Source organism: Hippocampus guttulatus, chromosome 9 (assembly GCF_054856545.1).
Source record: "Hippocampus guttulatus isolate MCC_2025c chromosome 9, RoL_Hgut_1.0, whole genome shotgun sequence".
NCBI lineage: Eukaryota > Metazoa > Chordata > Actinopteri > Syngnathiformes > Syngnathidae > Hippocampus > Hippocampus guttulatus.
In genome coordinates, this window is record NC_141269.1 from 10,367,501 (window position 1) to 10,392,546 (window position 25,046).

Sequence of the window (25,046 nt, forward strand, 5' to 3'; positions counted from 1 at the left end):
TTGTGATATGGCCTAAATGTTTCGTAAGTGTTGACTAATTACACACTGATGATTTGGCCATTTAAAAGAGAATCTCAACACTTTATTCGAGCACCAGAGCTATAATGCCGAGGTCAATACTGCTGAGTGGATGTGATTTGGGCGAGTCGAGGAGCCGTCCGTGCATGATAAATTGTCCTGATTACAACATAATCCCTCCCATAACTCATCGAGCGGGCTCACAGATCTATCAACACGCGCCGCGCACGTAGCCATACCTGCAGAGGGAGGTCGGCCAGAGGAAGACGCGCACATTTTGCTGCCGTCTACCTCTACCGCCTTCCTTGCATGATGAAGTTAAGCACAGAGCATTAATTGGCAAATAGGTTATCGACATGGAACAGAAACGTGATTTCGACACTTGGTGGGCGGAGCCACCGCGCACAGGAATAAAAATAATGAAATAACACGCCAGTGAGGCAAGTATGGATTATTTCCACGACCTCACAAGTATTTGTTTGTACACACACACACACACACCTGAGTTATTGTGTATAATAAGAAAACCTTTATTAGTCTCGCAATGGAGAAATTCCCGATTGACAGCATAACACACTATCTGCCATCTCCAGTGATGGCTGATAAAACTTCAACTCCTTCTCGTCTTCTTTTTTGACTTTCTCTGCATATCCCTTTCACAGCTCACTCAAAATGTACAAAAAACTTCTGTCATCGCTTCATTGTCTTCCTCCACTCTTCTTTTTTTCTTTTCCACACCATTTAAGACAGCAAACACATCTCTAATCTCTGCGTTAAATACCCTTCAGTCATTCTGGCTTCCCTCCCTCCTCGCTGTTGGTGTCCCCCTTTTTCGGAGTATAATTCGCTGCTTCTTGCCACCACTCCTGCCTGGCATGTTCATTATCCTGGAGATCTCGTTGGATGCTCCCCAAGACCTTTCACCTGTGAGCTACCGACCTCTGACACTTACACACCGAACAGGTGATTGATTGATGTGCCGTGCCAAATTGGCGGCATGTTGTGTTCGTTGTAGGCAAGATTACTTTGATCGTGTGGTGCATTTTCTACATAATCTGTCACTCAAACAATTCAGTTTGGATATTGGACATTCAAAGGATTTTTTTTTTTTTTTTGTAACGACAGCCCACACTGCTTTGTAGCTCTTTTCAATATGATTTGTAAACTGAAATGTCCAGTTGACAGTTGTATGGACTAAAAGCAGTCTTTCAACCACGATAGAGCCCAGCAGAAATAAAAGGCACAAAAAGGAAACAGACGTTCATTATCTATCTTCTGCCATCTGGTGGAAGAGCATAGAATTGTTCTGTGTGCCAGTATACGTCACTGGCATAGATAGTTGAGCAAAGATACATTATTTGAAGCAAATACATGATTTTTGGATCAATTAAGTGAAACTACCCACAGTACAGCTGATGATTTCTCACAGTCCACTAGTTGGGGATCACTGAAATAAACCACACACCAAATCATACATAAAATTGCAAGAAAAAAAATCTCATCCTATGTCAAATGACGCAGAAATCATTTATACATTGTATTTTATTTTTCCTGATTTTTGTTGGTCATACCGGTGATCACAAAGAAGCGAGATATGGTGATTTTGAGAAATGCACCAACAAGAACAGAATGTACACATATTGTATCAATGTGTCTTTTTTTTTCAAGAGGAGTTACATTTCCACATGGCAGTTAAGAATGCTAAAATGTTACACCATGATGGTAAAAGTTTCATTTTGGAACTGATTATTTTCATTTCCATTATTTCCCATGGGAGAAATAAGTCAAGTACTTGAAAAAATGTATCTCTTGTGAGCATCTGATTGCAAGACGCAGTCACAGTCATCTGAGAGTCCTGGAATTTTGTTGGGCGGCACTTAATGAAGAGACCAGATAATATTAAGAACGTGATTTTACGCATCCAATCTGCCTTTGGAATTCTGTTGATTCAAGAACAGTTGGTGGTCATTCCTATCTGACTGCGCTTTGTTCGGCTCATTCAGAAACAAGTTTGTTCTGGCTGTGATCAAATTCAAGCAAGGCCTTTTCAGTTCACGTTTACATTTTGTCTGTATAACAATCTTTTGTACGGGTGCCATCTCAATAATGCCACTGCGGCTTTGGCAAAAGCCTTTTCTGAATCCCTTGAGAATGAATTGCAGCATTGTGTCGGGATATGAATGGTAAAAATCACTTCTTAGGAATGAGTGGCCTTGAGCAATTCAGACGTCAATCATGTTACTCATGCAAAGGCAAATGAATGACTCAGTGACACTCAGCACCTTCACGCAGTTGTAAGCGCTTGTTTGCACTCAAGGTGATTCCTCGTGTGAGAACAGGTCGCATGGAAGTACCTCAACTTAAAAAAAAAAAAGAAAAGAAAAGTGGAACAAATAAAAGTATTTCCCAGTTCAGTTGGATGCTTCCTCTGAGTCAGAATGATTTCTGGACTGTTGGAAAGCATCTGCTGGGAAGATGTGAAAAGAACTCTATTGTTTTATGGGAGTGTGTGCAGGAGAATTTTTATCTCTGTGAAAGTGCATTCAAAGAAATAGGAGTGGGGCAGGAAATCGTCCTGAATGCTGAAATGGTGAGTTGGCGCAAGTTCGTGTTCACAATGGGAAAGAGACTGAGACGTTTAGGGGAATTTAAATCGTTTCCTTGGATGGTCACAGTGACATGTTTATGTACTGTGTCATATGTAAACAATCGCTAAAAGATATCTCCATTCATCACACTGAGGAACATTAATAATGCTGTCAAGTGTAAAGGATATCGGGCAACATCAAAATAAAATTTGAAAAACTAAACTTATACACACACACACACACACACACATTTTATATAAAAAAAATTCCTCGTCTCACCCCCCCTCGGGTGGTGTCCGTCCCTCATTCAGCTCGGGCCCTCTACCAGAGGCCAGGAAGCTTGAGGGTTCTGCACAGTATCCTTGCTGTTCCCAGCACTGCACATTTCTGGACTGAGATGTCCGATGTTGTTCCCGGGATCTGTTGCAACCACTCATCTAGTTTGGGGGTCACTGCCCCGAGTGCTCCGACCACCACAGGCACGACTGTCACCTTTACCTTCCAGGCTCTCTCAAGCTCCTCTCTGAGCCCTTGGTATTTCTCGAGTTTCTCGTGTTCCTTCTTTCTGATGTTCCCATCACTTGGGACCGCTACAGTCACTACAACGGCTTTCCTCTGCCCTTTATCTATGATCACGATATCTGGTTGGTTCGCCATTACCATCTTGTCAGTCTGGATCTGGAAGTCCCACAGGATCTTCGCTCTGTCATTCTCCGCCACCTTCGGAGGTGTTTCCCATTTTGACCTTGGGGTTTCCAGTCCATACTCCGCACAGATGTTTCGGTAGACTATGCCAGCCACCTGGTTATGGCGTTCCATGTAGGCTTTCCCTGCCAGCATCTTACACCCTGCAGTTATGTGTTGGATCGTCTCAGGTGCCTCTTTGCACAACCTACACCTTGGGTCTTATCTGGTGTGGTATATCTGGGCCTCAATGGCTCTGGTGCTCAGGGCCTGCTCCTGAGCACCCAGGATGAGTGCCTCTGTGCTGTCCTTCTGGTCAGCCCTCTCTAGCCACTGATAGGACTTCTTGAGATCGGCCACTTCAGTTATGATCCGGTGGTACATCCCGTGTAGGGGCTTGTCCTCCCATGATGGTCCCTCTTCCAGCGCCTCATCTTCTGTTCCCCATTGTCTGAGACATTCTCTGAGTACGTCATCCGTTGGAGCCTTCTCCTTGATGTATTCATGGAGCTTGGATGTTTCATCCTGGACAGTGGCTCTCACACTCACTAGTCCCCGGGCTCCTTCCTTTCGGCTTGCGTACAGTCTCAGGGTGCTGGATTTGGGATGGAACCCTCCGTGCATGGTTAGGAGCTTTCGGGTCTTAACGTCCGTGGTCTGAATCTCTTCCTTTGGCCACCTTATTATTCCTGCAGGGTATCTGATCACTGGCAGGGCATAGCTGTTTATTGCCCGGGTCTTATTCTTGCCTCACTCGTTGGAGGTATTTGGCCGTAGCCGCTTTCCTTGTTGCCAGTTCGAGGTTGCCATTGGCTTGTGGTATACCGAGGTACTTGTAGCTGTCCTCAATGTCTGCTATTGTTCCTTCAGGGAGTGAGACCCCTTCAGTGCGGACTACCTCTCTTAGTCACCATCCGACTACATTTCTCAAGCCCGAATGACATCCCGATGTCGCTGCTGTAGATCCTGGTTGTGTGGATCAGGGAGTCTATGTCCCTTTCGCTCTTAGCATACAGCTTTATGTCATCCATGTAGAGGAGGTGACTGATTGTAGCTCCATTTCTGAGGCGGTATCCATAGCCTGTCTTGGTGATTACTTGGCTTAGGGGGTTCAGTCCTATGCAGAACAGCAGTGGGGAGAGTGCATCACCTTGGTATATGCCACATTTGATGGACACTTGGGTAAGTGGCTTAGGGTCCTGTTCACCTTATACAACTCCAAGCATTCAGTGATCCATGTATGTGGCATCGAGTCATAGGCTTTCTTGTAATCAATCCAGGCTGTGCACAGGTTGGTACGTCGGGACCTGCAGTCTTGTGCGACTGTTCTGTCAACCAGGAGCTGATGTTTGGCTCCTCTGGTATCTCTACCAATGCCCTTCTGTGCTTCGCTCATGTATTGATCCATGTGTCCACTTATCTTAGCCGCAATGATGCCTGACATGAGCTTCCATGTTGTGGAGAGACAGGTTATTGGCCGATAGTTGGATGGGACTGCACCCTTTGAGGGATCCTTCATGATCAGGATCGTTCGCCTTCGGTTAGCCATCCTGGGTGAGTCCCATCCCTCAGCAGCTGGTTCATTTGTGCTGCTAGGCGCTCATGGAGTGCTGTGAGTTTCTTTAGCCAGTAGGTGTGGACCATGTCCGGGCCTGGTGCTGTCCAGTTCTTCATATCTGAGACTCTTTCCTGTATGTCTGCCACTGTTATGGTAACTGGGTTCTGTTCAGGGAGGTTGCTGTGCTCCTCTCTCAGGGTCACCAGCCATTGTGCACTGCTGTTATGTGCAACCTCCTTCTCCCATCTGCCTTTCCAGTACCTTTCAGTTTCCAGTCTTGGTGGGTCAGCTCTGTTGTTAGGACCCTGACACTGAGCGTACACTTTCGCAGGTTGTGTTGCGAACAGCCTGTTTATTCGTCTGGCCTCATATATATATATATATATATATATACACACACATATATATAAACACACACATACACGTCCCACTTCCTCTCTTCTTTGGCTCTCATGTCCATTAATGCCCCGCCCCCACCCCCTTAAAGAAAATCGTATCTTAATTACTTTATTATCAAAATGCTCTTTGGGGTCCACATAATGTAAATGTATTTTACCAACAGATGTTGAATTTTGTCATCGTTATTGTAAATGCTAAGAAGGACATTCCCACCTTGGACATGCCACCTCCTGCTGAGATCTCCTGACTAGGACATTCTTCACCTTTCACCTCTCTAGGACCCAAGAGGCTGTCGTCACTGTGGCAACTAAAAGCACTGGATTTATTTTCTATGAATTAGAAAAACATTATTTACGAAGAGAGCTTTTCTCTACCTCTGACCTCCGCCATTTTCCTTTCTCCTGATTCTCCTCCTCCATGTTAGTAAACTGTCGACACGCCTGGAAGACCCACTTGTTCCCAAATGTTTGCACTCTTCGAATCATTGTGCAGAACTTGTCGTCTCGACCGAGGTGGCAAGTACATGAGTGTGTGTGCCTTAAGTGTATGTGTGTGTGTGTGTGTGTGTGTGTGTGTATCAGGGTTTACAAAAGACAAAGACACAACCTACTAGGCTGCTATGCAACAATGCTGCTTGGTAAAGCCTCATCATGGCAGTTTAATTGAGGATTAAATGCTATTACATGCACAAACATACATCTCACACACACACACACACACACACACACACACACACACACACACACACACACACACACACACGTTGATCTCTGATTTTGTAGACGGCCCATGTGCATTCGGCGTATAAACATCTTGAGTTTCATGTTGGGGCACGTCTAGTTTACTGTGTTTGGGAATTTGGCAGACCGCAGCTCACCACGCTGCGTGTTCCGGTGGACCAATGGAGTTTTGTTTTACATGCCCTGAGTGCAATTGACAGTTTGGTGACGGAAAATGAAGTTGACTTCAGACCAGCTCGGAGCAGGTTCGAAATGCAATTTTTGGTGAATTTGATCAAGGTGGAGGAAAACTGCGCTCCGCTGACATGTGCAGTGGATATCATTTCACATGGACATTTGAGATTACAAAAGTATGAAGTGCATTGTCAAAGTAGTAAGACTTTTATATACAAACACATCCTCTAAAAGCAGCACAGGGACTTTGTGGGGAGCACATCTGCCTCCTAATTCTTATGGTTCAGGGTTCAATTCTTGACTCCGGGCTTCCTGTCTGTAGATTTTGGCCTCCGTTTTCATAGTGCTTGGCGTGGCCTAAGCCTGCGGAGACGTGGGTCAGACCCAATGTTGGTCATTTCGTAGACGAGTGAGCATGTGCCGGCGAATCTGCAGGAGGGCGAGCTGCGCTTCTGTTGGAGTAGTCACAGTCGACTTCAAGCATGCCCTTAAAGTGTCTCCTTTGATTTCATTAAAATGTGGCAGCATGCATTCAAGTTTTGATATGGCTTAAGCACATTTGCGCCATGAACTTGTAACTTGGAGACCCGCTCCCTACCCCCTCCCTGATTGTTTGTGTGGCCATTACTGTGCCACCCAGCTGGATGATTTAAAAAATATAAGACAGTGATTGACACCGTTTACATGTATATATGAATGAAATAAATTGTGTTGCACCAGCTATCTACCCTGTGTCAGCCACTTCGACGTGGTCTGAGCAGGTGTTAAGTTAAGATGGACTTTTTGCCACTAATCAGCCAGGGCGCATCTCCAAGATACTCCTTCTGCTTTTGCTGGGCCACCCAGCTTGGAAGAGTCCGGTCTGCCAAATTGTCAAACACGCTCAGTGAGCCTTGAGCCAGATCACCCGCAGCAAATGCTTTAGAAAAAGAAAAAAAAAACCTGCGTCCCTTTTAAGTGTAAGAACTGCTGATGTGAATTGGTGAAACTTGTTGTTTCACCTTGCAATGTTTGTCTCAGACAAGTGTGACACTGCAAAGAAGCAGGGCAGGAAAATAACAAACACACAATAAAATCCAAACATCCCATCAATCTGAACTCACTCACATTGACTCAACCAGATTTGCGGAATTACAGAATGTTCTCTTTTCACCCACCACACCATCCTTTTATCCATCCCCAAGCATTTACTTTACAGTTTTAATAAAAGCAGAGCATCATAAAAGGTGCCAGAATTGAACCTTGTCAGTTCCATGGTCATAAAGTCCATGATTGCACACACACACACACACACACACACACACACACACACACACACACACACACACACACACACACACACACACACACACACACACACATCTGTATGTGAGCCCGAACGGGTGATTTGTGCAGCGGCTCGCCGGTTGTCCGGGTTCTTGGCAAAGGTGCTGATCTTTTAGTGGGCCATCATGTTTTACAGAGTCCATCTAATGAACTGGCTCTGTTGGACCCAATCACCTTCTCTTTCTGTCTCTTAGCTCTCGCTTGGAGCAAACATGCACAGCTGTGGTTCTCAGCACTCGACAATGGAATACAGAGACAGAGCATGTGTGTGTGTGTGTGTGTGTCATGGCAAATTCAGAGAGACATGGTTACTGGGGTGCTGCCCGCCACATGGCGTCTCCAGATGTGTGTAACCCAATGCAGTCTGTGCCCTGCGGTATTGGTAAATATGTGTGTTTAGGACGCAGGTGTTTAAAAAATGGATATATTATGACAAACTGACATCTTAATTGCATGTATACCAACATTTGGAATGCCTGAAATTGTGCAATTACTGAGTCCATTTTTGTGTGTGTGTGAAGGAGCTGTTCAGATTTTGGCCCAATTGTGACGATTTATGTCCACTGCATGTTTGCTTGGAGGAGAAGTGCAACGAATATAATTCACCATCATTAACACAAAGCCGTATTCGTGTTGGAATCCAACCATAACGTTCAAGCAGACATTTTCAGAGGGTGAACAACCATTATGCATTCCGGCAAATGATATATCAACACAGGGTGTTTAATTTAACAGGGGCTAGCTTGCTTTCCCCCTTGAGAACGTTTGTCCACATTTCACCCAAAATATTGCCCTTACATATAGCTTATAAAGTATTTAAGATGGTGATTGTTTTACTCTGGAACAGATTCATTTGATTTTTATTTCCAATCAGAACATTTGATTCTAATTCTAAACAAATTGGTAACCAGCAAAAGGGATCATTGACTTCATTTGCATGTGCTGTCACCATGACTCCAAAGCGTTAACAAACCTTTTAAAAGTTAACATGTACAGTATTGGTTTGATGATGCATAAGGAGACCTGCGATGGACTGTCAACCCGTTCAGGGTGTACCCTGCCTTTCGCCCAAAGTCAACTGAGATAAGGCCCAGCTACCCACAACCCTGAACAAGATAAGCAGTATAGAAAATAGATGGATGGATGAATAGATACATCATGGTGCAGTGTCTGTAGGTGTAATGATTGCACTCATATCAGATAAAGTAAACTAATTTGAGAAAGGGAGATTTTTATTGTCTATTCACAGGGTATGTAGCAAAGGAAACGAACATTCCATCCAACCATTTTCTAATCCGCTTATCCTCGTTGGGGTGCTGGAGCCTATCCCAGCTGTCTTCAGGCAGTAGGTGGGTTACACCCTGAACTGGTTGCCAGCCATTCGCAGGGCACACAGAGATGAACAATCATTCACGCTCACAATCACACCTCGGGACAATTTGGAGTATTCCATTAGCCTGCCATGCATGTTTTTGGAATGTGGGATGAAAACCGGAGTACCCGGAGAAAACCCACGCAGGCATGGGGAGAACATGCAAACTCCACACAGGAAGACCAGAGGCCATCAAACCCTGCACCTCTGCACTGTGAGGCGGGACGTGCGAACCAGTCGACCACCTTATAAACATTCCTTTCTTCCTAAATAGATTGAGAGCTTTACTCCATAATATGTTATTGTCTCCATACAGTAAATATTGCGTGAATGTAGTGAGAAAAACAAGAAAAAGAATGTGATATGTAATTTACAGGAAATTTGAGGACATGAAGCCTACAACTACTGCACTAAGGTTAAAAGCATACACACACACACACACACACACGCACGCACGCACACACACACAATTTTAAGCTCTAACAGAGTGAATACAAAAATGTTCATAATAGCAGGTTGAGTAAGTGTTCTTAAATATAGCAGCACTGCTGGAAGAAGCAGAGACTTCGCACATACCATCTGACCCCAATAGAAAACTTAACACAGTTCCACTTCCACATAGAGATTCTCAAGGGTTTCATGTTATGTTTTCTAAAAATATAATTAGACACCGCATGGGGTAAAGGCACACACAAAAGAATTAATATTGACTACAGCTTTGCGGTTGAAATGACTAAATGACTTCCATACGTCTGACAAATGCGCTCGCAGCTTTGTGGCTGCCAAGGCGCCAGATTGCCAACATTTTTTTTCCCATTGTCCGGAAGCACACTTGTTGTCTCTTTCCGTGTATTTTCATAATCTATTTTATACAAACACACTGATCATGACCAAATACCACCACCCAATGAATGCTGTTCAGATGGATGAGGCACACTTGTTCACGGAAGATGTGCCCCAAGAAGTGGTTGAGACGTACACCACCACCGCTACATAAACGTATGTTTGCGCACTCACAGGCCGGTGGTCTGTGACAGCTGAGTGGAGAGAAGTATAGCTGGGATGTATTTTTACCTTTGGCCCACACGCTAAGCAAAATGCCAAGACTTGGCCTTGGGCAACACACACACGCACACACACACACTCAAACATGCACACACACACAGCGGTGCACGGGCAGACACACAACCTCAGACATGACAGGTCGAGCACAGCCAACCGCCGGAGCAGCCGCAGAACATAAACAACTTTCACACAATGAGAATCATCTGTGTGTGTCAATATTGTTTCAGATAAATTCATTCAGCTGGATTTACAGCATATATAAATACCTATGCATCTATACAGTATATACGACACCATAATTATTCCCAGAGACCACAAAAAACCATGATGAGTAGTTGGTTCCCACAGTCTGAGGTGTACAGATCGTTTTAACGCCAAGCACTATGACAGAACATAGAGCTCGAAGGTGCTGCAACAGTCAGCAGCGCACGCCTTTGAATGGGGCTGTTGATTTTCTGTGACTAAACCTATTTACTACCCATGCAAGGCCAAATGTAACTTTAGAGGAGAAACCCGATTCATTATGAGCGCACACACACGCGCGCGCGCGCATGTATGCACACGCAGTGAACAGCAGCTGTCGGGGTGCTAATCTCCATTAGCTACTGAACTGGCCTCAATGGAGAGAGCCATTGAAAATCCCACGTGTCCTCATTCGCCCATGTTCCATCGCATTGTTGTTGCTAAGCTTCCAGCTGCGTCAGAGCAAATTGGCCATTTAGGTTTTCAAGTTGCTTGTTTTCAAGCAAACTTGGCGACACGAACAAAAGTATTGGGACTGCAGGCATAGGAAAGTCGAGTGTAAAAGAAAAGGAGTTGGAGTCACTGATGGTGAAAGAGCACAGGTGTCAAACTCAGTCCCGGGGACCAGATCCGGGGCACCACATCATTCGATGTCACCCGCGAAAGCAAATCTTAATCATCAACTTCCATATTGAACGGATGAATGGATGGATGGATGGATGGAATACAGAGTAGATTTCCCCATTGGCGCTATAATAGCTTCCACCCTTATGGGGAAAAAAGTTGGCTTGTGTCTGTGGGAATGTTTGTCCATTCATCCAGCACGTTTGTGGGATCATCACTGATGTTGAAACTGAGAGAGGGCCTAGTGGGGTTGAGGTCATGATTCACAAATTCTTTCACTTCAAACTCATCCGATGCTTTTATCTGCCTTGCTTAGTACAATATAGGAAAAGAAATTGACTTTCCCCAAATTGTTTCCAACAAGTCGGAGGTGTGGAATGAGCCAAAATTAGATGAATAATCAAGACTGAGGGTTGGACGAAGGTGGTCAGGCCAACTAATGACTGATTAAGAAGTGTTGACTTTTGTCCATGGAGTTAATCAATGGATTGTTTGGAAATCATTTCAACACAAGCTACGTTGATTAGAATGTATTTGTAAAGGGCCAAAGTGGCCTCAATATCCATCCTCGGCCATGAGTCAAATAAAGATGCAGACAGATTTGTGTCAAAATATTCAAAGGAAAAATATTCAACATTTTCAAGCCTTGGAAAAAGTTGCACAAACAGTTAAAGTCCAATCAATGACACGATGGAGAACATTTGTGTCGATTTCACCTTGTGGGACAGATATGGATTCTTAATGTAACCTATTTGTGGCAAGTGTGAAATTCTCTTCAGCATATTCTGTCCACAATGATGTCATCATCATGTCACCAGGCCGTTTGTCATTCGAATGATGTCAGACCTTCGATACGACAACGCAGAGCAGCTTAGCGATTGGTTAGAAAGGACAAAGGAAATCAGCACTTACAGTCTGTGAAGTTTCGTCGTGCCCAGGAAGAGTAGCTCAGGAAAAACAGCCAGATTATTCCGATTCAGGCGCCTAAAAAAGACAGAAAACGCATTAGGAAACCACTTTTTTTTTTCCAAACTGAGAGTGTTGTAAATTAGCCGCTTAATGCCCATCATTATAGCAAAGTAAGGAAACAGGTTAGGTTTTCATGAATAGATACACTAACCAGCATTCATTAGCTCGCAATAAGAAGACAGCAATAAACAGTTAAATAATTAGCACTCTTACAGAGTCAGCCAAAGTGACATTTTTACATCTTATAAAACACAACCGTTTACCAAGCACATTGCAAATCTGGATCGCAAAAATAAGAGGACTTAGGATCTCAGGTTACCATTTGAATCGCAATGGAACCACGCCACACCAAAACCCAACCAGTGCCCCAAAATAAATCTTGTCTTTTCTGCAAATTTTGTTTTACTCCATGAACCAGGATATGGAGCCTGAGTAACAAATAGATGAATCATTCCTCCACCCTCACCAGTGTGGTCTAAAATGGTCCTGTTCAGTAATCTTGTCTGATCCTCCACAAACAAAGAAGCGGCTTGCTAAAATACAAACAGGCAAATGATATCGAAACTTTACTTTGTGTGCGTATGTGTTGTTTTTTTTTTTTTTGGTGAGGGGTGCAGGTGCCGCGCCGCCCTCTACTGAGTGAAGAAGAATCTCATGAATCATATTGATGCAGCTCCTGCATTGGGTTCCCTGAGATTGTGCGAGTGCACCTAATGCTATTTGGTGACAGCGGACAAAAGAACAGACTCTCCGTTACTCTTGATGGCAACATGGCTGCCAGGCAAATAGTGAAGTGGAGAAGGTGGAAGGCAGGCAAGGCATGGGGAGAAAGACAAGAGTTCCAATGTAGGGAACGGGGAGACTTTCTTTTAACCACAAAGGGAGAGAGGAGAAGACGATGTGGGAAAAACAAACAGGCGGTCTGGCCGGGCTACCGAATGTGTGAAAGGGACCCCACTGAGTAAACAAGGCCCTCACAGGGGAAGAACTCACAACAGCCCGTCCTCACGCACACACATCCACACATCCACGTACAAATAGAAGCGTTGAGAGAACTCGGGTGAGTTTAATAATGTGGGTGCGATCATTTAACCCTGCTAGAGTGGAGTGAAGAGGTTTGTGTGCTGATGTCTGCGGGCGGATGTGCCTTGATGTGAGTCAGGGAGAGTGAGGCAAATGAGTGACACAGTGTGTAAAAGGCTGCTGAAACTGTTTAACCTTGTCACACACACACACACACACACAAGCCCAAGCAAGAGATGCCGTGGCAGTCATGACTGGAAGGCAATTAAGAGAAGGAAACGAAATTGGGGATCAACAGAAAAATGTGACATTGACCTAATGGCGGGTCGTGTATTTGGTACTTGGGCCTTCAGTGGAGACGACCTGATTTAATCCACCTCTTAATATCACCACTGTCGCATTGCAATTAGAAAAAACATCGATACCATCTAAAAAAACCAATGCAACAGCACATTAATGAAGTAGTTGAGCATGAACAGAAAAACACCAAAACATGAAATAAAATAGATGATATTCACCAGAGGTGCTGATTATAAAATGTATTCATGTGTGCAGATTGCTATCAAATTGTTTTGGCTAGTCAAACTTGGCTTGCTCTGAACAACCAATCAGAGGACGGAAAGATTGTTGATGTTATCGAGTTATTGCTGTATATGGCAGCAATATTTATTTTGTGTTCATGAGCATTTTTGGTTTCAGAGTAATCCCAAAGTATTTTAAAGTACTGTACGTTAAGTAGTTATGTTAATATCATGGTACATGTATTACATTTTTACCGGTACTTCAATTTTAAAAGTAACCTTCCTAACCCTGGTTGTGTATGTCGGTGGAGTTTCCGCTGCATCTTTGATCATCCAATCACAAATGACTGAGTGAATGACGAGCGATATGCAACCACATTGTCACAGATATATTAGGATGAGATACACGACTGTGCTGTACCATCCCAGCGAACTGATGTGCTCGTGTGGCGGCCATGTTGGGAGGGGCAACATTCCCATCAAAAATTGACATTGAAATTCAGTTGCCGATGCCAGAACGTATACCATCAATTTTACGCTACTCTTTAGAGTAAATTAACACAGTTTAAAGCAATTAATGTTGGAATTTAGGTTGTAAATATAAGTCTTCTGTATTTACAACCTAAATTCTAATACTTCTGGAAGGGTTAAGGAGAGCAGAGAAGGTCTTCCTGGCTCTGACAGGCCACCATTTCTTATGTGACAGTGAACAAAACTCTTTGGTTGTCACTCATCATGTTTTTACTCTTGACTCGTTGTTCAGCCCTGCTGCGCACACATCCTCAGTGACAAACATCTTCACATGCAGACACACGGGCTCACCCTCACAGTTAGATCAGAGGCCTATTATAAATATTTAACATGCAGCAGAAGTGATGTTTCTAAATTATTCACCCCTTTTCCCTTCACAGCTGCTCTGGAGGTTAAGAGGCTAAGAGCTCCAAGTCCTTCAGAGAGGCCCCCGCAATCCCCGCAGGTCATGCCTACCCAGGAATGCCCGTTCAGTGGGCTACGCTTTCCCTGAGGAAGCGTATGAAGCTGCTGCTGCTTCTGATGGAGGTGTGGAGGAGAAGAGCTATGAGCTCATCCTCTGAAAATAGAAGCTGTTAGACTAACCATAGGAGAATGAAGATGCAAAGCAATCTGTTGCAATTATATACCAATTATATGGTTTTGCGACAGAGCTCATTACTCAATTTACTTGTACAGTATATCAAACCAGTTACCCACACAGAAATGAATTTCAATGCCAATAATCTGAACCAGTCCCCACAAAAAGACATTTTTGTTAACCATTTGAAAAATAAAAAAAGCAAGAAAACAAAAAAGCTAATTTAAATAAACTGTATTTATCATGTGTGTCTATCGAGTGCAACTGAACAGACACAAGTACTTGTGTGCTGGATGCCTACCTTTAAGGGGTGTGGCTTAATGGGTAACGTCAGGAGCCAAATTCGGTTAATCGGCACGTTTGTCCCTGTTGAATTGACGGATGGAACTGCATCGGCGACTGTGGCACTCCTTACCCAAATGGGAAGGCATTACAGCACCTTCACTGCTTTTTTAGCTACGTTAGCGGTAAATTGAGCGGCATTTATGAAGATCGCCCATAACTGGAGTTGGACGCCCAGCAGAAGACAAACTGGTAATTTAATAATATGTTTAGTATTGTGTGCATGTATCTATGTATGTATGTCACTGTGTGTGTGTGTGTGTGTGTGTGTGTATGCCCATCTACTGTATGTATGCATGTATGCAGTTGCAATATTATCCTGTGTATGCTGTATCCTATTAGGCAAAAGTGTGTCCTAAAGTGGATGAAGACAGAGAAGTCGGAGGTGTGAGAGTCTCTGCAACTAGTGAATGCCTCGCTGCAGCACGGCGATAATCCCCGCAGTCATAAACAGATGCTAGAGCGACACAAACTACACAGTAAATAGCCACAAGCTCGCACATACTCATTTCTGCCAACAGCGTGTGGCATTTTGTGCGGCCGAGCATTCAAAAAGATATTAAATGGACACACACTCACTCAATTTTCACACCTCAGAGCCTCACTGATATAAAGTGCGTTGCAGTTTGTGGCTGGCGAAAAAAATAACAAATCACCCCGGAAAGCAATTATTACACCGCCAACACCAGTCGTGTTGTTAACACATATTCCAATTTGTACCAACAAACACAGACTATCTCAAATACATGAGAGCTAGTTATTGCCTAAGACTCAACTATTCTCTGAATTTCAACATGCATCAGCACTTACCGGCCACCATTTCAAGCACAACTGTACAAATACCGGGGAGCATGCGAGCCATGAAAATCATAGTGTTGCGAGAAAAAAACAAAACAGCATGTTAAAAAAGTTGTCCTATCACAAAAATAAAGTTAAAAGAAGCTCAAATTCACATATTTTGAAAACCCAATGGCGAGTGTCAAATAAGAACTTGTTTGATCACAAATATTTGTGCCGTGTTACTCAAAATTTGACGACAAAAAAAATTACACATTGACTACTCCTGCTCTTTTTGAGCATTATTGAATTTCTTAAGGCGCAACTCTTGTATAGTGGATCTCACAGTGTAACTAATGTGGCCCAAGAATGCTACATGTGTGTGTGTGTGTGTGTGTGTGTGAGTTTTTCAGCAATGTTTGTCGTTTACACTGCAAAAGATCCTTCAGTGAACTCAAGGTTCCGCCAATCTTATCTCTAAAAGAATGGCAGATAACATCAACGCCTTCAGACTTTTTATCTCGTCCGAGAATTCCTTGGCCAGCGAGCGTCATTCAAAGTCTTCCTCTGATACGAGCAAACAAGTGTAAACACAAAAACTTGGCTGCTGCAGTGCGCACAATAGGGAAATCTATCTCCAATGCCTTTTTACAAAGGAGCGCACAGAGCAAGTAATTTCAGGCTCTGCTGCTCAATAAACAAAACACAGACACACACACACACACACTCCCAACGACTTAGCTCAGAGATGATCAACCACAACAAAGGCCATCACTCAAAGCTCCAGCGAATACTTTATGTACAGTACATTATTTTGAAATCACTGTGGGCATCTAGGACAGACAAATGATTGTGTGCCATTTACTGTGTCAAAACATTACAACACATTCAATCTCTTGTGTAATCCGTTGATAGTCACATCTCAAGACTTGTAATAATACCTCAGCAATTATTGTACTCGGCACTGTCAATTTAATCTCTGACATGTGATTGCTCAATTACTGGCTAATTATACAATCCTTTATCTCCACCGTGCTACAAAATCCCATAATTAGTGTTCATGACTTACTTGGTGACTGTTCACAGGTTTTGGATGGCTGCCGTATACTATTCAAATGTTAGATCATGATATGAAGATCAAGTAGTCGCCTTCCTTTTCTAGCCATGGGGAAAAATGCATGACATTCCAATATGCACAGGACAATGGAAATAGAGACGGTGAGACGGGTGGGTATTAAAAAATATCATGAGAAAAAGGAGGAGAAAGTGTGTGTGTGTTTTGGAAGGAAAGAATCCAAGTGACAGTGCCGCCTTTGCAAATGAGAATGCACATGCATGAGTGTATCTAAACCCGCGAAGATGTTAGTGTACTGTATGTGCATGTGTATGTCGTGACATGCCTATCTCCTCCACAACTCCTTACACCCCACCTCCACACCCTCCAGCTACTGCCTCACACCTGACCCCACCCGGCCTGAGCCCTGCAGGGCCTGTCACACACACAAAAAAAAAAAAAAAGATGAGAGAGGAGGAGGAACCGTTTTCCAAAACGGCGGGGGGTAGTCACTGTGGATCCATCACCCCATTTTAGGACCCTCTCCTATGGGCAGTGGTGCCCAGCAGGCTCCCAACAGCCTCCTGGAGGATGGGGGCCTTTGAAATCAGCCTCAGACTCCAGACTTCGGAGATGTGCCATTGTTCGGCAGCTGCAGGGGGGCATTAATGGCTGGCTCTATCATTGTGTTTGTGAACATGCAACGCCAGAGATGGTGAATTACAGTTGAAGACCCTTACGGAGGACTAAAGAAAGAACCATGTTGTGTCAGAAAGTTAGCTCCCATTAAAGGTGTTTGTTGCCTTTGGAGACAAAACAAAGAAACAAGCGCGTCCTGTTAGACGACAGAGATTTGCTATGCTTGTCGTTCAATTGTCTGTTTTGAGCGTAGAAGTCGGGGCATCAGGTCAATCTAATCCTGGTCGTAAACTCTGAAAGTGGATTAACCATTTTCATACACCAGGCCTTGTACACTTTGTATGCCAGGCAACAAAACAGGATCGCCTGCAAACTCCTATTTAGCTTAGCTAAGAGGCTTCTGTATATTTTGGATCAGCCACTTTCTACTTCACTACATAAAAAGTCACTCGGACTTTGGCTTATGTTTATTCAATTGTGTTTTAACAGCAGCTCTGATTCCATTGCACAAGGCACTATCGCTGTCAAAGGCTCCTGGCCGTACTTCCACATAGTTAACTATTTCCTATTTTGTCTGCAGCCACAGGCAGCAATTCCGCGAATAAACTTGATGACTGGAGCTAGATAAAGCTTTGCATTGGTTGCTGACAAACCCAAGCACGTAATTTCTCTTTTTTGTTGACAAGGAACAATTACAATACAGAGAAAGGCACAATAGCCACAAGATGACGCCGGCTGAAGAATTGTGAAGTCCCCCTGTGAACTGTTTGTGGAAAGGGACACCTAATTGTTACAACCACAACAAAGGAAATGGAGTTGAGAGTTTTTTTTGTTTTTCTTTTCCCTTTTTTCAGCTTTCAATCTTCTGGAAAGATTTTTCTTCCAAACACAACATCGCTGTTCTACAACATTCTAGATATGTACTCAGAAACAAAACTCTGAATTGACTTTACAAGGACTTTTAAGATTGAGAGGAGCTAAACTTCGGGTTGATTTTTATTTTAAATACAGCATGTGCCCTGATACACAGTAAAATCAGTAGAATAATATACAGAGACACATTTTTCCCCTCCAATTGAGCTGTATGTAAACATTTTGGAATACAATTGACTCCCCTATCCATTAGAGTGTGAGTAAATTCTAAGTATGGATCAAAATCACTTCACTCGGAGTACAAGAGGCCCCACCCTTTACGCTCAGTAGTCGAAAATGTGAGTGGGTAACTTATCAAATAAAAGTTGCTTTTAGTTGTTTGGAGCACAATGGATTTACTATTTGGAGTAAAATTGACTGAATATTTTACTCTCCTCCAAGTGTACATTGTGCTCTGTTTAGACTGGGACTAAATATAATCTCTTTCAGAGTATAATTTTGCTCGATTTGGATAAAATGTATTCCACGAAATTTACTGTTGTACTTGTCTGCGGTTTTGTGGACGCATACGCTGCATTTTTCAACACGTCTTAAAAGCTTGCCTGCAAACCCCGTCTGACTCAGTAACAGTCCACTGCATTCCAGTGTGTCATTGCTTGTTGGTCAGACAACACACAGGCACACGCACACACATTTAGAAATACAAGTTGCTCAAACATCAAGCAAGGTTGACAGTCCACACAATGAACATTACACCAGTCAGGGGTCCACATCCCCCTTCCCTCTTGCTGTTGTCTCTATGCCAGACAAGCTGTGCCGCTTTTCAGACTACCAGGGCTTAATTATGCCATAACTGCCTGAGGGTTGGATGCTAAATACCAGCGACGGCACCATCGCACCCCAACAACCGCTCACTGCCGCTTGCTTGCAACTCAATATCTTCATCTCCAAATTGTCCTCCAGGACTTGAGTTAAAGTCATATATCGTGTATGTGTGATGGGAGCGCTTTCGCTCAATGTTTTGTTTTCATCACCATTTGTTTGTTCGTCAACAGTCTTTTGCCCCCATTAATTGGTAAGAGGAGCATCTAGTGCGCTCATTTTTGTCACAGGCCACATTATAGATATGGTTTCCTTCAGAGGGTCATTCTGACTCAGAAAGCATACATGTATAATCACCTCATCACGTTATGACATGCACACAACGAAGTGATGAATTACCGTTTAGAAAAAAGACAATGACAAAGGCTTGCTGAACTGCTTTTCAACTGAAACGTTAAAGGTAAGAGAAATGCTTGCAGTTTAGTAGAAGTGAAGACAATTTTCAATTTTTAAAGCGGATTTTTGGAAAGAAACATGATGTAGACGCACATTATCCGGCTACAGGAAAAAAAATGGCTCCTTGGCCCTTGCCTGAGTTGCACTTGTTTATTAAAGTGTCCAATTTGGTGCTAAATTCGGCAGCTGTTTTGAGACAAACACACACACACACACACACACACACACACACACACACACGGAATAAAAAAAAAAAAGTTGACTCACAGTCTCTCCAGCTCCTTCAGGTCCTGGAAAGCTCCTCGCTCAATTGTGGTGATTTTGTTCTCCATAAGCTGCCTGTAGGGACAAGCAAAAGAAAATAAGATGGTGTGCAAAAGACTTGGGAGAAAATAAATTCCGAGGTCCAAATGAGTGAGGAAAGTGTGACTTAATGGAGTCAGAAAAAAAAGAGTTTGACAAGAAATCACAAGAGATTGCTATTTGAGATGAAAGTGGAAGAGGTTGCGATGGCTGTGCAAGAAAAAAAAGATTGATGGAGATGAAAGACGATAGACTGTTGAAACAGCATCAAGGAGAGAGGGAGAAAAGACAATCAGCAAGCGGTCGATAGCCACCTAGAATTTACTTTAAAACTGAACGCAGACTCATCTATCATCCAATTTAGTCTGTGTCGAACCTTATAGCTGTGACCACTCATTCACTTACACCAGAATGCTGACCAAGCCCCCTGTGCAAGCACACATTTTGTATGCAGTCACATGATAAACTCAAGGTGCACACACACTCATGCAAGCTGATGACCAGAAATAAGCATGAAAGCACACACACACACACACACACACACACACACACACACACACACACACACACACACACACTCAATAAGAACATAATCTGCAGAGGAATTCCAACAATTTGTATCCGCTGCCATTCACTTTTGGACGTTGAGTCACACACACACGCACGCGCGTGCACACACACTTTAAGCAACCTGTTCTTACTTGACTCCCCCGTTCACCCTCCCCTCATCCATCCCGTCATTCGTGGTTGGGCGTAATGACAACCTTCTTCTCTCCTCACCATCCATCACTTCCTCGCCGGGGCGTTAATCACTGCAGCACATGGGCCCCCGGGGCCCCACCGTTTAAAATAAGACCCCCCGCCCGACCCCCCTGGACACTTTTACACTGGCAAATTAACAGGTGCCTAGGCTAAGATGCACATGCATGAGTCACTTGCAGTGACGAGACGCGCGCACTCATCCAGTCTGGCGCATTGTGCGTCGTGGAAGTGTGCAACAAGATAAGGAAGTGCAGTTGCAAAGACACGGGGGGTTACAGTCAGAAAAACTCACAAAAGCCACTTACAGCACGCGCAGATTTCTCAGTCCGGCGAAATCGGTCTTGGTGATTTTAGTCAGGTTGTTAGCGTTCAGATCCCTGAAAGAGAAAACGGTGAGAATAATAATGCCGCCTGTTGAAATTGTATATTCCTTCAATGAAACTTGCACAGTGGCCCATGTCGACATGTAATTTAAGCGTCTCCTCCACCGGGAGAGATGGAGGTCGAGCTGCGGCTGTTGCCGCTGCACTGCGGGTAGGACCCATTTTAATTTGATCTTTGCCTAATAGAATACAGTCTGTTTAACTGGAAGCCCACTTGGCTCCCAAATCCGTTTTTGATTAACTCACTGGTCTGCAGACAAAACCGATGCGGTCTCGGGTAAAGCGCTAATGCAACAGTGCGAAACCACCAAACACGACCACATCACGCATGCATGCCCCTTCACTTGTCTCTTGATGTCGGTCCCCACGGTGAAATCATACTTTAGCGGGCGTTTTAACACGTCAATTGAAATGACTAACTAGATGTGTCCTAAAATGAGATTCCACTTGCTGCTTTACTAAATGTTGGGTTGTAACATTGGTTTTAGCATAAAGTGATTTCTCAAGCCATCTACTTTAAATAATTCGCATTTCTTTTTATTGAAACATATCTTGGGGATTAAAAGGTGAAACAAATCACTTGATTTCAAGTCAACATAAACTATTAGCCTATATCAAATCAAAATGTGTTATGAGTAATGGCGTGCATCCAAGCTGAAATCAAAGTAGAAAGACACTTACAGTCTCTCGGTGTTGCGGGGTATATTCCTGGGCACGCCGCGGAGCCCTTGGCCGTGACAGTCCACTGTGGTCCCGGTGCAGGAGCACTGAGTCGGGCACGGTTGTCCGGCTGCGCCCCGGCCGGACAGAGCGACGGCCAGGATGGCCACCAGCAGCCCCAGCGCGGAACGCGGAGCTCGGCCGAGGCCCGCGGGGTTCAGGGCTCCCAGCATTGCGGCAAGTGGAAAGCGACGGGCAAAAGAGCGAGAGAATGAAAAAGATCCTGGAAAGTGTTCGTCAAACTCAGCGGGATACCGTCCTCCTCGTCGTCTCTAAAATTTCACGTCCTATATTTACATCGGGCTCTCCTTAATGGGGGTGCGATGGATTCAGAACGGGGGCTGGGGTCCCCCTGAAGGGAGCTCGGAGAGGCGGTGAAGCGACTCTCTGTCTGCGCTTACAGCGGCACAAACTTCCACATGTCAGCGGCATGCAGCGGCCAAATCTCTCCCCCCCGCTCCCTCGATCCTCCTTGTCCTGATCCACAGAAGCCTCTCACACACTTCAAGTGCACCCTGCACACGCACGCAACACACCCTCCCCTCACACGCACATACTCCAGGTAAGGCTTTCTTGTGGGAATTAATTCACAACAACGTCCAGCGAAGAACAACAGATGCGTTTCGTCTACTTCCAAAAAAAAAACGTCTTTGGAGAGGTGATGTTGGACGTACTGTTTCTGAACGCTTGTCAGTGAGTCACAGGTATCGGTCGTGGTGTCGGTAACGTGAAGGAGGACACAAGTCCGCCTGAGAGCTGAGCGCAACACCTCAATCAAAATGAGTGAGCCTGGTGCGTCAAAGCGCTGCAGCCCACACCGTGTGGTCGAGAGGCACTAGAGGAGGGAGCGAGAGAGGGAGGGGGGGGGGGGGGGGAAGAGAATAACACTTAAAGGAGAAGAGAGTGTGTGTGAGAGAGAGACAACAGAGGTGGGCAATCGTCCTCACATGTACACAAAAGTGAACAAAAAAAAAGATTGTTAAAAGAGGAAGTCCTGAGTCAGCTCTCTAATAGTAAAATGCAGACTCTAAAATGTATTTTAGGTAAAAATAAGGTTCGACTGTCATTTCACTGCCTGTTTTCACAACTTGGCACGGCACCAATACCATCTACAAACTAAACTGTTCCTCTTTTGAACAAACACAGGCTTTAATACTGTCAAAACAGTCATAGCATTGCTTACATTCTGAACAGGCGAACAAAAAACGTTTTGGTAATTTTAGTAAACTACGTGATACGTCTCTACTTCGCCTTTAAATGTCTTAAATTCTTCCAGGAGTGGTAAATCCAGTCCACAGTTTGGCTTTAGCCATAGGTGCTTCTCCTCAAGATAGTTTACCTGCACCTAGCTAAAGCCAAACCTTGGCAGGGGTTTTACTATCCAGACTACATACCTGTCAACTTTTTGGAGCGCCAACCTGTATAAACTACCAAAAAAAATCCTTATAAAGAGCAAAAAATCCTTATAACATACTAAAGCATTTTATACGTCAAAATAACGGCAGAAAAAAACCACGAAATTTTCAATGATATTTATTGTAGATCCCCATAATACAATGTTGGGTTAATGTATAATCATCATTCTACTTAGTGGCATTACTGTGCTCAGAGTTTTATTCCTGCGTTACTTTTTTCACTCCAAATCATTTGGAGTTGGTGGAAAAAAACCCCGGAAATGTTCAGAATCCGTATGATTTGTGCGATACGGCCATATACGTAAGATTCACCACCAAATCCGTATGAACTATGGCTAAACCGTATGAGTTGACAGGTATGAGACTATAGGTTGCATTATTGTCATTCATGCTCAGGTTCCCGTTCCTCCATGTTGCTTCTATCCCTCAAGATCTCACACAAGGTTGACTTTCACCATTGCTGTTCACACCTTTTTCTTACGTTGTGTTGAAAAATGGACAAAAGCATAAAAAGTACAGATATCTAATTTCAAATGCAGGGAGTAAAAGTCAAAAGTCATCATAAAAATGAATACTCAAATAAAGGTACCTGTAAAATGTACTTTAGTAAAATAACATATTTTGTACTACAATTACTTCTCACCAAGGAGACACAGTGGACATGTGATGAGAAAAGGAGACGAAACTCGCCTAGAAAGGGGGAGAGACAGAAAGACAACACATAAAAACGCGTCTCACCTGTTGCTTTCTTTAGCCGTCTCCTCCAAGGCGACAAAATGGGGCACACTGCTGTTCAGTTGCCTGACTTCCAAGTAGCCTAATAATCATGGCCAGTATCTAAGACACCAAGAGGCCATGTTGCTTTTTTAGCATGCTGGTTGTATCGGTGTCTAGTTTGGAGAACACATTAATAGGACCGTGTGAGGATTTACACTTGGCTTTTAACATTGTACACGAGAACTAGACTTACATTCACATTTGGTCTATTTTCAGCAACCGTGCCTCGTCAATAAAATGATGAACTATTTATAGATACAGCTGCATGACTATATTGGAAATAGTGGCGCCTTCCAAGAAAATTGGAAATACGCCTCTGGATATGATGTTGCAAAAGTTATGACTTGATTTGTTGTTAGATATTTTAGCCAGATATTGTTTTTGCCATGGTCACGTACACTATTAGCTCCCCCCCCCCCCCACACACACACACACTGTGTGTGTCTTGACTCTGCTGGACCCCCGAGACTGACTCAAGAAAACTTCGATGAAAAATCATTGCAATTCTATACACCTGGAAATAAAACTTGCAATGCTGATCTCTCGTTTCATGTTCAAACCCAAATTATTTCAGCAAGCATCAATTATAAAAGAATTTGCCTCACTGATCTAATTCTTTGGTGATGGGAGTGGGAGGGAGGAGAGAGCCAGACAACTGTCAAGGCATTCACTGCATTTCTCACATGAATGTACATTGGTCTTGATGATAAAAGTAGTCGACTTCTCACTCTTACGAAGTGTGTTGCAAGGCAACACGCCCACTTAAAGGTGTTTAACTTTGACAGCTATTGAAAGGGTGTGACTGGAGGGTCACTGGTGGCAATAATTCATATAGGAAGTGAGAGAAGAGTAAAAGAAGAACAAGAAAGACATGTTAGTGCGTCAGGGGACAGGACTTGTTTGGACATACCTGACATGACCTGTCCTAACCTTTAACATACACACACACACACACGCACACACACACACACACAACATTGCCTCAAACAACAGCTGAAATACAAGTCAATAACGACAAACACACACTGTCTGAATCGTGCCTCTGAACAACAACATCTACAAGTCATTTCACAATGCGCACATAGTGACCATGTAGCACAATGTCTGTCAGTCCAACACGAGACCCCACCCCCCAAAATATCACACCAATGCTCCAGTGACGAGCCAGCTTGAACAATTGTCTGCATCAAACTTTGTTGGAAAAGTTTGTGTTCTAGTTTGACCTTGGGCCCAGACCACAAAGCAGAATCCAAAGGCGTGAACTGGACGAACTGGAACAAGCAAACTTCAAACACTTGCCAGAAGAGA

The 25,046-nt window shown here is 43.8% G+C and overlaps 1 protein-coding gene across 7 annotated transcripts in view; it reads right to left on the minus strand.

Moving 5' to 3' along the window:
• Nucleotides 1–22,347, minus strand: part of slit2 (slit homolog 2 (Drosophila)) — a 91,815-nt gene extending 69,468 nt beyond the window's left edge. For all 7 annotated transcript variants that reach the window (XM_086119873.1, XM_086119868.1, XM_086119872.1 and 4 more), the window contains exons 1-4: nt 21,508–22,347; nt 20,749–20,820; nt 19,646–19,717; nt 11,704–11,775 (exon numbers count right to left, since the gene is read on the minus strand). In XM_086119873.1, the coding sequence (XP_085975999.1) occupies nt 11,704–11,775; nt 19,646–19,717; nt 20,749–20,820; nt 21,508–21,719 (428 nt within the window). In that variant the 5' untranslated portion in view covers nt 21,720–22,347. The remainder of the gene's footprint in view (nt 1–11,703; nt 11,776–19,645; nt 19,718–20,748; nt 20,821–21,507) is intronic.
• Between the last annotated feature and the right edge of the window lie 2,699 nt (nt 22,348–25,046).